The sequence below is a fragment of the Anabrus simplex genome, chromosome 3 (genome assembly GCF_040414725.1).
Source record: "Anabrus simplex isolate iqAnaSimp1 chromosome 3, ASM4041472v1, whole genome shotgun sequence".
NCBI classification, from domain to species: Eukaryota; Metazoa; Arthropoda; class Insecta; order Orthoptera; family Tettigoniidae; genus Anabrus; species Anabrus simplex.
Window position 1 is genome coordinate 264,680,731 of NC_090267.1, and position 13,421 is coordinate 264,694,151.

The 13,421-nt window shown below is 43.4% G+C and overlaps 1 protein-coding gene across 1 annotated transcript in view; it reads right to left on the reverse strand.

Annotated features, from left to right (window-relative positions):
* Nucleotides 1-523: 523 nt before the first annotated feature.
* The window catches only part of LOC136867210 (trypsin-1), a 45,877-nt gene continuing 32,979 nt past the window's right edge, over nt 524-13,421 (reverse strand). The window contains exons 6-7 of the mRNA XM_067144342.2: nt 6,548-6,726; nt 524-737 (exon numbers count right to left, since the gene is read on the reverse strand). Of these exons, the coding sequence (XP_067000443.1) occupies nt 573-737; nt 6,548-6,726 (344 nt within the window). The 3' untranslated portion in view covers nt 524-572. The remainder of the gene's footprint in view (nt 738-6,547; nt 6,727-13,421) is intronic.

The window sequence follows — 13,421 nt, forward strand, 5'->3', positions numbered from 1 at the left end:
GTGAATTTAACATTCTCAGTGTCTCTTCATTGTTTTTGCTGGATATCACTACACACAAGTAGGTAAATTCAAAATTCATCTATGTTTTGGAAGTTGTAGTTTCCAACGCGTAGAGCGTTTTAACTGTTCTGTTGTAGGTGTGCTTCCCCTATATCAATTCTCATGGAATTTCATTTTGGTATCATTTATTTTTAGACCTATCTATGTATCTAGTTGTTCAGCAGTTATTCTACTGCTATGTCATTAGCAGAGGCTAGAACATAAATTTTAGTACAGGTCTTGATCAAAATATTTTGAGTTTCTGGTTTACTGCAATGTTTCTTCCAGCGCCTTGTGAAATACCAATGGTGATAGACTATCACCTTGTCCTATACCTGTGTTTACTGAAAACTCCGATGATAATTCTCCATTTACCTTGAATTTACATTTTGAGTTCGTTATACTCATGTCGACTAGCCTGATTAATAGATTTGACCTTTCAAATGTTATCACTGCGCAAGAAGAAACCCGAACAAAGAAGGATACAACTTATATTTTTATTCTCTTTTGCATTACAGGTCTAAGAATATACCTTAAGCCTCCCACATAGAGTCTCTGATGAAAATCAAGTATTTGGCAGTTGCCGTGTAAAAGCCAGGCAAGAGTCTGAAGCCACAGCCAATACCTCCCGCTATTATACCGCAGAGAATGCTTCCTCCATCTTCCGTTGGGCAGACCAGGGGGCCTCCGGAGTCTCCCTGCGAAAGAATGAAACTTCATAAGGAACAACGTATCATCACCACCGCACTCAAGTACACTGATGGCAATCTATATAATCGCCTCTCTGCCTGTACATTTCGAATTTTCATCTAATATTTTGTCTTTGTCTTAGATAAGATGTATAGTGAGCACTTCCACCTTCGGTTTCATTTTTGTAAGTTTGCGAAAGGATCACAATCAATTCATTGAAATGATTGGCATAAAAGTTGGTGTTTTAGTAGAAGGCAAACTGGAAAGAAAACTAGGCATGTTATTATTGCATGTATATAACTTTTCTTAATAAGGTACCGGGGACGAAGTAAGATTAATTTATAAGACATGTTTTACGGCCGTATGTCCTTCCTGATGCCATCCTCAGTTGAGGGGTTAATGGAGATGAATGATGGTGAATGAAACTGGGTGAGGAGTGGAAGGAATCGGCTGTGGCCTATGAACAGGGACTGTCCCAGCATTTTCCTGGAAGTGAAAATGGGAGACCATAGAAAACCATTTTAGGACTTCCAACGGTACGATTCGAACTTCGAACCCACGAGTCTCCTGAATGCAGAAGTTGGCTCCATATCCGTAGCTCGTTAATGCGTGCGGCATTCCACTAGGTATTATTATTATTATTATTATTATTATTATTATTATTATTATTATTATTATTATTATTATTATATTCCTAAGTGCCTGGCTCCTTGGCTAAATGGTCAGGAAAATCTCTTTCGGTTCAGAGGGCCCCAGGTTCAATTTTCGGTCAGGCCGAGAATTTTAACGGCGTATGGTTAATTCCTATAGCTTGCGGACTCGATGTATGCGTTTGTCTTAATGTACATTTTCATCTACACACAACACATCACGCTACCAACCACCACAGAAACACACAAGCCGAGCTCGATAGCCGCAGTCGCTTACGTTCGGTCAGTATCCAGTATTCAGGAGACAGTAGGTTCGAACCCCACTGTCGGCAGCCCTGGAACTGTTTTTGTGGTTTCCCATTTTCACACCAGGCAAATGCTGGGGCTGTACCATAATTAAGGCCACGGTCGCTTCCTTCCCACTCCTAGGCCTTTCCTATCCCATCGCCGCCATAAGACCTACATGTGTCAGTGCGACATAAAGCAAATAGCCAAAAAAAAAAAAAAAAAAAAAATAGAAACAATATGCCTGCCAGTTTTTATGTTATATACAAACAGCCCCCTTACTTTGAATATACATGCCTTCACGCTTAATTTTACTGACAAAGCGCATAGACACTCCCGTTGCTTCTGAAATTCTCCCAAGAACTGGCTGCAGTGGTTATTTTCTCATGAAATTCGTCATTTTATAAACTATCTCCCCCGCTTGTGCATGCAGCTTCTTGTTTTTTTTACTTTAGAGTTGAGAGGTGGCATTGTCTTAAATATGTAACTTTACTGTTAATATTAATAGATGATCATAAAATATCATAAATAAAAATATATAAAATTACTCAAAAACTTAATAAAATACTTGAAATACATTAAATTAATAAAAATAGTTAATCGAAATGTCCGTAGCATGGGCGCCAGGGTTCACCAGAATGGATCCCTCAAATTTAGATAGAGTATGATAATTCTTTATATCCCAGGGCGTGTACATAATGCTGCGTACTGGTACATCTGGCACAGACCTTACCTAACCTTCTGAAAACGACTAAATAGTTAGGAACTGCACCTAGGTTCATCAATAACTCCACTGATTCTAAAATATCTAACTATATTCTCAATAAAATCTGTGCATGAACACCTCATCAACACACCAAAACTCACTTATAATACACAAACAAAAGATTGCTGGAAGATTCCATATTTACAGCAACAACAATGAAAACAGTGGGAAAACGAAAGCGAGAACTAAGCCACCATTTGTAGTTAGTTCGTTGAACAATGTACATATATGTAGATAAGAACCCTTCACTGTCTCTGTATCAACACGTCTTGCCGATTCTCATAATCAGCACTTATAATATACTGTACCTCGTAATACTGTGTTCACTGACTTTAACACTTGTTGTAAAGATATATACATTTGAGCAACACACGCTTGTCGATCCTGAACATAAATTATGGAAAGTCTGAGATAGCTTTCACAAACATATAAAGCAAGGCCGCCACAACTGCTACAACACTTAATGCGTAAGCACAGACAACGTTCCAGGAACGTTTGAAGTCCAGTCCAGTATAGTGCAGCGGTGTCACTCCAGTACCGTATATCCAGTTTCACTCCCGTATCGTGTGCCCGCACTACTTCATTCCCGTACAGTATGTTGTTTCCCGCCGTATGATCAATCTTTATAGACATCAGCATTCCCCTTCCTCTCACATGATACGCCTGGATTGATCCTGGTCAGCCAATCATGAGTGTATCTCCTAGTCAAGACCATGCCGTGAACTTCTTCTTGGTCCCAAGAAAATAATAAACTCTGGGGTGTTTCACATGACTCATCGGAGATTTCCGACTACAACATCAACAAGCTCATGTGATTCTGGGCTATTCACGTGATTTATAGAACTTCCCGACGACAGCAACAAGTACATCTTATCAAACACTGCGATAGACACATGACTCATCCAAATAACCAGAGTTATTAAAGCAATGTTTTCCCAGCCGTTGTATAAAACAAATTACTCATACTACATATATGGAGACCCCCCAACTTACAAATATTAATGACAAAATATACAACTGAGATACTGACGAATAATAATAATAATAATAATAATAATAATAATAATAATAATAATAATAATAATAATAAATATAATAATAAATCGAATACTGACAATAATATCTCTCACTTCAAATAAAGTGCAAGAGTGTGATTTATGCACTATCACAAATATAACTAATAGATCTTCATTGGAGTAATCACACAAATATGATTGTAAATAAAGGGTACAGATCTCTGCACATGGTTATGAGGGTATTTAGGGGTTATAGTAAGGATGTAAAGGAGAGGGCATATAAGTATCTGGCAAGACCCCAACTAGAATATGGTTCCAGTGTATGGGACCCTCAGCAGGATTACTTGATTCAAGAACTGGAAAGAATCCAAAGAAAAGCAGCTCGATTTGTTCTGGGTGATTTCCGACAAAAGAGTTGCGTTACAAAAATGTTGCAAAGTTTGGGCTGGGAAGAATTGAGAGAAAAGGGACGAGCTGCTCGACTAAGTGGTATGTTACACGTGATAATCATTCTTGGATCCGTATTGAAAGTACTTGTATTAAATAAAACTGGCATGTTTTTGTTGTTTGCCTACCTATTCAATACAATACAATACAATACAATTCAATACATAAAATTTTATTTTATTGTTTTGAATAGGGTCTGCCTCTGTGGTGTAGTGGTTAGTGTGATAAGCTGCCACCCCGAGAGGCCCGGGTTCGATTCCAGGTTCTGCCACGAAATTTGAAAAGTGGTACGAGGACTGGAACGGGGTCCACTCAGCCTCGGGAGGTCAACTGAGAAGAGGTGGGTTCGATTAATACCTCAGTCATTCAAGGATTTCCGTGGTTTCCTACTTCTCCTTCAGGCAAATGCCGGGATGGTACCTAACTTAAGGCCATGGCTTTTTCCTTGCCAATCCTTTCCCATCCTCCCATCCCCCCGCAAGGCCCCTGTTCAGCATAGCAGGTGAGGCCGCCTGGGCGAGGTACTGGTCATACCACCCAGTTGTATCCCCCGACCAAGAGTCTGAAGCTCCAGGACACTGCCCTTGAGGCGGTAGAGGTGGGATCCCTCGCTGAGTCTGAGGGAAAAACCGACCCTGGAGGATAAACAGACAAAGAAGAAGTATTGAATAGGTCAGTGAACAATGGAAACATACTAGTATTATTTAATATAATTGGTATGTTCCGAGCTGTCAGTGGAGAGATTGCGTGGAGTGACATCAGTAGACGAATAAGTTTGAGTGGTGTCTTTAAAAGTAGGATAAATCACAATATGAAGATAAAGTTGGAATTCAAGACAACAAATTGGGTCAAATATTCGTTTATAGGAAGGGGAGTTAGAGACTGGAATAACTTACCAAGGGAGATGTTCAATAAATTTCCAATTTCTTTGCAATCATTTAGGAAAAGGCTAAGAAAACAACAAATAGGGAATCTGCCACCTGGGCGACTGCCGTAAATGCAGATCAGTATTGATTGATTGATTGATTGATTGATTGATCGATCCCAGTCACTAAATCTGTTTGGTGAACCTACACTAAATGACTGCAATTCTCACATTTAATTGTTTTTTTTACAAGTTGCTTGACGTCGCACCGACACAGATAGGTATTATGGTGACGATAGGGCAGGAAGGGGCTAGGAGTGAGAAGGAAGCGGCCTTGGCCTTCATTAAAGTATATCCCCAGCATTTGCCTGATGTGAAAATGGGAAACAACGGAAAACCATCTTCAGGGCTGCCGACAGTGGGGTTCGAACCCACTATCATCCGAATACTGGATACTGGCCGCACTTAAGCGACTGCAGCTATCGAGCTCGGTACTTCATAATATGTCCAGGTTAGTTATACATAGGTGTATTTAACATTGTTGGTACGTAAATACCACGAGGCTCTGTGGCTCAGGCGGTAGCGCGCCAGCCTCTGATACTGGGTTCCGTGATTCAAATCCCGGTCACTCCAAGTGAAATTTGTGCTGAACAAAGCGGAGTGCGGGACAGGCTTTTCTCCGGATACCCCGGTTTTTCCTGTCATCTTATATTCCAGCAACACTCTCCAATGTCATATCATTTCATTTCATCTATCAGTCATTAATCATTGCTCCAGAGGAGAGCAGCCAGCACACTTCCTATCTTCGCCGCTAGGTGGGGGCTTCATTCATTCCATTCCTGACCCGGTCGAATGACTGGAAACAGGCTATAATAAACACAGCCTACCTATTTTTCTTTCGGCTACAAATTAACCATTTATTAATATTACTGTATCAGTAAAGCTGGATCAACAAATTTCACTTCATCTCCTTGGGAAACTAATCGCTAACTAGCTAACTAGCTCACTCACTAACTCACTAAATCATTAGCTAACTCACTAACTAAATTACTAACCTCAAATTTTTCCATTCCGTACCCTCTGGTATTGAGTTCTGTTATGTGATGAGAAGGATAACAGAAGCCGACAGAGTGATCACTTAGTGTCGTACTGAAGTAGAAAAGCTTGTAGCGGAGGTGCTTTTGCTATTCCTCGAATTCGCAGAATCTCTCGTCCCTTTCTTGTCTCAGTTGTCTCCCTGGCACCATAACCGTTAGGAGTTGCACAGTTACCTTGGCTCATCTCTAGCAGAGAAGAGATTTTTGATGTGCTATCTATAATTATTATTTGAGATATAAAAGCGCAATGCAGACAGTGTTTGTGACGTGAGTAGAACGTCACTCGGTCCTAGCTCCAGTAGCGGCGGTTGGGAATTAGAAGTGTGAGAGGCAAAAAATGTACTACTTCGAACGAATCGGTTGGCCGCGACGAACATTTTGTTCGTATTTCCGCTAGTAATTTTGTTAATAATTAAAGAAAATAAAGGAAAGAATTAGCTGATAAGACAACAGGGCTTGTACAAATGGCTTGTTTTTAATAATTCGTATAATTCCTAGTTTCAGGTGGCTAGAATGGAACAAAGTTGTAATGTTTTCTCCATAAAGTGGGGGGAGTTCCCCCCTACCTAATCGCGGCTACTGGACAGATCCATGACGTATCTTGCACATCACGCCACGCTGTCAGGTTATGTACGATCAACTCGCGAGCGTACACATTCAGTTCAGATATGGAACCTCTTGCGCATACTCACCTTACAGCTGTCAACGCCTCCCTCCAGAGGCCCAGCACAGAGGAGGCTCTGCGGGAACTTATTTCCGTAGGAAGACACACACAGTGAACGAGGGTGAACAGGGATGACAGCTTTGTGCATGTCGCTGGTTGTGGTCCCCGTGTCGTCCGTCACACCCCAACCAACTATCACAGCATCACCTGCAGAAAATGAAAATAATTCTATAAAGTTTAAGACTTATGGTCATAGTGGATCAAAATACTCCCACAGTTTCGGCAGTATTGTGATGGGAAATGGCTGAAGTCGCACAGTTTACAGCGTGAACCTCAAAAGGCCGCGTGCACACCGAGCGCGCTTCGCATAGTGTGTCGCGTGTAGCGTGAAATACTATGGATAGCGCAAGGCGTGCTTGCTGTTCACACCGAAAACTCGACGCCTTGCTCTCAGCTTAGTTTGGCGCGAGGCGTTTTATGGTGGTCACAAACTAATGCCGTTATCCAAGTACAATAGAAACAGTTTAATGATAGATAACAGTTACCTAAAATTTGAAAATTAGAAAGAAGAATCCAAAGTGGGTTCATGAATTTAATGAAGAACGAATTACTTTCGGAGAATTCCATCGTTTGTACAGAGATGCAAGACTTTTTCGCGATAAATTTTATAATTACTTAAAAATGACAAAAAATGCATTTGACCTTCCAAAACCTGCAACTGAAATGTGGTGACAAGTAGCAGAGAAGTATTGGGAGAAATTCAATTTTCCCAATTGTCTAGGAGCACCAGGCAGCAAACACGTGGAAATTAAATATCCGGCTAAATCACGTTCTTTGTGTAATTATTATAAATAGTATTTTGCAATATTGTTGCAGTTAGCATACACGATTTATCATCGTAACAAATGTGCAGTAAATGTGTGACAAATATAATTCATAAACAGAAATATTTACTTCGAAACCAACTGCCAGCCTGCAGAGTGATATTCTTCATGTTACCACCCTCAATTGGCAAAATTAAAAACCGATATGACAGAGTCTGGGAGATTCTATGCACTTTGTCACAAAGTGTCCGGCTACATGGGTAAATGGTTATCGTTCTGGCCTTTGGTCACAGGAGTCACGGGTTCGATTCCCGGCAGAGTCGGGAATTGTAATCATAATTAGTAAATTCCATTGGCACGGGGGCTGGGTGTATGTGTGTATTCATAATAATTTCATCCTCATCATGACGCAGGTCACCTACGGGAGTAAATTTAAAAGACCTGCACCTGGCAAGCCGAACTTCTCCTTGCACACTTCCGACACTAAAATCCATACGCAATTCCATCCTATCACAATGTTAAGCGCAGTAAAGTGTGACAGTAGAAGTAATATTACTGTATATGTTTACTGCAGGAATGCGATAAAACTGTTGTAGATACTTAAGTCCACTTATTTTGTAAAACAATTACATTTTTATAGTTTTTGTGTCTTGGGTTCCATATTTCTTCTTTTTGAAACACTGCATGAATAATTTCTTCTTCCATAGCTTCAGAACCAGGTAGGTAACGCTAAGCAATTAACCAACACTGACCGAGCTCGATAGCTGCAGTCGCTTAAGTGCGGCCAGTATCCAGTATTCGGGAGATAGTAGGTTCGAACCCCACTGTCGGGAGCCCTGAAAATGGTTTTCCGTAGTTTCCCATTTTCACACCACCGGGGCTAAACATTAATTAAGGCCACGGCCGCTTCCTTCCAACTCCAAGCCCTTTCCCGTCCCATCGTCGCCATAAGACCTATCTGTGTCGGTGCGACGTCAAAAAAAAAAAAAAAAAAAAAAAAAAACAGTGCGCGTTGTCTGGCGCTTCGCTTAGCTGTAAGGTAGGCGTTCAGCGCAACAGAGCGCGGGCGGGGTGATCACCTGGCTTAGGAACAAAGCACTGCTTATGCTTAGCGTGACGCTTAGCGTTGAGCAACACGCGACACACTATGCGAAACGCGCTCGGTGTGCACGCGGCCTAATATGCAAGACAAGTCGCCATAAGCGCCGCTCTAGAGATAAGAACGTCCTTGGGTGTCCGTAAACAGGCATTCGACAACTGAGATACACAGTATTTTGCATCCAGAGCGGAGGAAATATCTCCCTCTGTCTTCTGCACTTGCCTACAGTCTAACGAGCTATTATGAAGTTTAACTGTGCGGTTTTTACGTGTGCATTTCTGAACCAACTTGTAGAGGCCTTGGAACATGTTACATGTGAAGTGTAGAACGCAGGTTCTCGAAGACGACATAATAGCTGTACCAGGAACCAGAGAGAATAATCGAAAGAACAAACGACCTACCTGAAACAAACAATCGCAAACATGACAACGTAGCGTTAAAAAATGTTGCAAAGTTTGGGCTAGGAAGACTTGGAAAAAAGGAGACGAACTACTCGACTAAGTGGTATGTCCGAGCTGTCAGTGGAGATATGATGTAGAATGACAATAGTAGACGAATAAGTTTGAGTAGTGTCTTTAGAAGTAGGAAGGGTCACAATATGAAGATAATGTTGGAATTCAAGAGGACAAATTGGGGCAAATATTCGTTTATAGGAAGGGGAGTTAGGGACTGGAATAACTTACCAAGGGAGATGTTCAATAAATTTCCAATTTCTTTGCAATCATTTGAGAAAAGGCTAGGAAAACATCAGATAGGGAATCATTTAAAAAAAGGAGACATGTAAGCCTATTCTAGTGTGAAATTACAACAGAACACCCTTATATATTGTACAGAGCGATTCAAAAGGTTTCACAGAAACTGAAGTAGACCAAAATACAACAACTTTCAAATAGGAACGTAGGCTTGTAGTTTAGGCCGAACCGGGCAAGTTGGCCGTGCGCGTAGAGGCACGCGGCTGTGAGCTTGCATCCGGGAGATAGTAGGTTCGAATCCCACTATCGGCAGCCCTGAAAATGGTTTTCCGTGGTTTCCCATTTTCACACCAGGCAAATGCTGGGGCTGTACCTTAATTAAGGCCACGGCCGCTTCCTTCCAACTCCTAGGCCTTTCCTATCCCATCGTCGCCATAAGACCTATCTGTGTCGGCGCGACGTAAAATCCCTAGCAAAAAAAAAAAAAAAAAAAAAATGTTTAGGCCGGAACAAGGCAAGCCTGAGAATACTGTTATCAGGAACGACACAACGGACAGTTTACTTCTTATTCCTGGCATTTCCCAATTACTTGTTGTGAATTTGACGCAGTTTTACGGCTGGGTGCCCTTCCTGATGGCAGTGCTATGTGGAGGGACGTATTCGCTATTGCGTGTTTCTGTGGTTGTAAGTACAGCGGTGTGTTGTATTCAGATGAAGAGAAGCGTATTAAGATGAGCAAGAGGTATTAATCATAGGTAGCTAAAATCTCCGGCCCTGCCGGGAATCGAACCCGGAGCCCTCTGATCCGAAGGTCTGTTCGCTGACCAGCCAAGGAAACAGACAGGCATTCTTTTTATTTATTCTTCCGAAACAATTCGGAACTGACAATGGCGTGAGAATCGTACCCCACTGCATCGTATGCTTACGTCCGCCAGAGTTTACAAGGCCGATGTGAAGCTTATGCTATAGTGGATGTGGATGGTTAGGGAAGATAAACCTTACGTTGTGCATGTATACCATCACTGAAATGATCAGTGAAAGCTTACCATGAAATTAATAAAACACATCCACTAGTGAAGGTGTACCGTCTCCGGCCCTGGTTAGTGGATGTGTAGAGTAGCAGATTATTAATGGCGTCCAACAATGGTACCAGGCATCAGAGAGAATATAATTATTGTCATCAGTTGTTTACTGTCATGTTATACAGCAGTGCAGCTGTGGTATAATATCGTGTGGATATTTCTAGCCGAGTGCAGCCCTTATTAGACAGACCCTCCGATGAGGGTGGGCGGCATCGGTTACGTGTAGGTAACTGAGTGTTATTGTGGTGGAGGATAGTGTTATGTGTAGTGTGTGAGTTGCAGGAATGTTGGTGACAGCACAAACACCCAGCCCCCGAGCCATTGGAATTAACCAATGATGGTAAAAAATCCCAACCCGGCCGGGAATCGAACCAGGGACCCTCTGGACCAAAGGCCAGCACGCTAACAACTTAGTCATGGAGCCGGACAGATGAATCAGTGAAGTTCTACGAACATCTTAAAGTGGAGCGGGAAAACTGCAATTATAATTGTCTTTATGGACAGAGAAAAGTACGAGTTACTTATTAGTAAGATTAAATCACTAAAATCTGGGCGTAAGAGGGACGGAAACGACTATACGTTTTTCAAGAGATATGACGTGTTCGAGGTGAATGGAATAACGAAATTAATACAACCTGTTCGTCCGCCTCTGTGGTGTCGTGGTTAGCGTGATTAGCTGCCACCCCCGGAGGCCCGGGAAGCGGCCGTGGCCTTAAGTTAGGTACCATCCCAGCATTCGCCTGGAGGAGAAGTGGGAAACCACGGAAAACCACTTCCAGGATGGCTGAGGTGGAAATCGAACCCACCTCTACTCAGTTGACCTCCCGAGGCTGAGTGGACCCCGTTCCAGCCCTCGTACCACTTTTCAAATTTCGTGGCAGAGCCGGGAATCGAACCCGGGCCTCCGGGGGTGGCAGCTAATCACGCTAACCACTACACCACGGAGGCGGACATGGTTGAGATTTCGTTAGCAAAACAATGAGCAGCTGAACTATGAACCAATTTTAAGATTGTGCACGGCAAACCTAGGCACAGCCAGAGCCAAGGCAGCGTAGAGAGAGCAAATCAAGACATAGAAAATATGCTAACTACATGGATAAAAGTATAGTAAACTCGTGTCCTCATCCCGAGGTGGTGCAGCTCTTTTCAGGCACACCCCCATTGGAGGTGAGCTGCATGTACCATTTCAACCATATACCAGCCCTCCTGCCATTCTTAAATTTGTGGCAGTACCGGGAATCGAACCCGGATCCCCGAGGACGGCAGCTAATAACACTAACCGTTACGCTACGGAGGCCGACAACTACATGGATGCAAGAGCACGACGCCGCAGAGTTGAGCCGTGCACTGAGGTTTGTCCAGTTAATGAAGAACAGCGCTGTACATTTTGGAGCTGCGAGGTCCCTGTACGAAGCGATGTTTGGATGCCCTCCTAAACATGGTTTGTCTTCATTAAGTTTACCTCCTGAAGCGAACGTTCACTCTGAGGACGACCTTGAAAACATAATTAATTAATTAATTAATTACCTGTGACCTCCGAAGAGGCCTGGTGCAGGTCTTTTGATTTGAGTTCCCGTACCAGGGGGCTTAACCAATTATGGTTAAAATCCTGACCCTGCCGGGAATCGAACCCGGGACCCTTGTGACCAAAGGCCAGCACGCTAACCATTCAGCCATGGAGCTGGACTTTTATAAACTAAAATGCAACTTTTAGTGCAGCAAATAATTTTTTTCTGTTAATCTCTTATACAGTACTATTCATGCTATTTTATATGGCTATGTTTTCAAATTGCAGCTCATAAAATGCAACTTTTGAAATATGACTGTTTTGTTATTGCAACAGCGTGATTCACATTCCTTACCTCTTGGCAATCACTAGCGATGGTGCACTATAACTAGTGAATGTGTATTGTTCGGCAGAACTGGTATCACTAAAGGGGTCAGTGATGGTGCACCTTCACTGAAGCGTCCACTTCCACTAGAACACCTACAATGAATGTGGTGGGCGACAGTGCGAACAGCTCTGGTAAACAACATTCAGCATCTAGTGCCTTAACCCTTTATATAATTTGCTACCCTTAAGTTTCTTAATAATATTACCGCCTCTGTGGTGTAGTGGTTAGCGTGATTAGCTGCCACCCCCGGAGGCCCGGGTTCGATTCCCGGCTCTGCCACGAAATTTGAAAAGTGGTACGAGGGCTGGAACGGGGTCCACTCAGCCTCGGGAGGTCAACTGAGTAGAGGTGGGTTCGATTCCCACCTCAGCCATCCTGGAAGTGGTTTTCCGTGGTTTCCCACTTCTCCTCCAGGCGAATGCCGGGATGGTACCTAACTTCAGGCCACGGCCGCTTCCTTCCCTCTTCCTTGCCTATCCCTTCCAATCTTCCCATCCCTCCACAAGGCCCCTGTTCAGCATAGCAGGTGAGGCCGCCTGGGCGAGGTACTGGTCATTCTCCCCAGTTGTATCCCCCGACCAAGCGTCTGAAGCTCCAGGACACTGCCCTTGAGGCGGTAGAGGTGGGATCGCTCGCTGAGTCCGAGGGAAAAACCGACCCTGGAGGGTAAACAGATGATGATGATGATGATGAATAATATTACCACTTCATACTCTGTTATTGTTTATACGAATTCTAAGTAAAAAGAAAGTAGATATATATTTGAACTAGCTGTTACCCGCGGCTTCGCTTGCGTTGATTTCGTCATCATCATCATCATCATCTGTTTACCCTCCAGGTTCGGTTTTTCCCTCGGACTCAGCGAGGGATCCCACCTCTACCGCCTCAAGGGCAGTGTCCTGGAGCTTCAGACTCTTGGTCGTGGGATACAACTGGGGAGCATGAACAGTACCTCGCCCAGGCGGCCTCACCTGCTATGGTGAACAGGGGCCTTGTGGAGGGATGGGAAGATCGGATGGGATAGGCAAGGAAGAGGGAAGGAAGCGGCCGTAGCCTTAAGTTAGGTACCATCCCGGCATTCGCCTGGAGGAGAAGTGGGAAACCACGGAAAACCACTTCCAGGATGGCTGAGGTGGGAATCGAATCCACCTCTACTCAGTTGACCTCCCGAGGCTGAATGGACCCCGTTCCAGCCCTCGTACCACTTTTCAAGTTTCGTGGCAGAGCCGGGAATCGAACCCGGACCTCCGGGGGTGGCAGCTAATCACGCTAACCACTACACCACAGAGGCAAACGCGTTGATTTCGTAA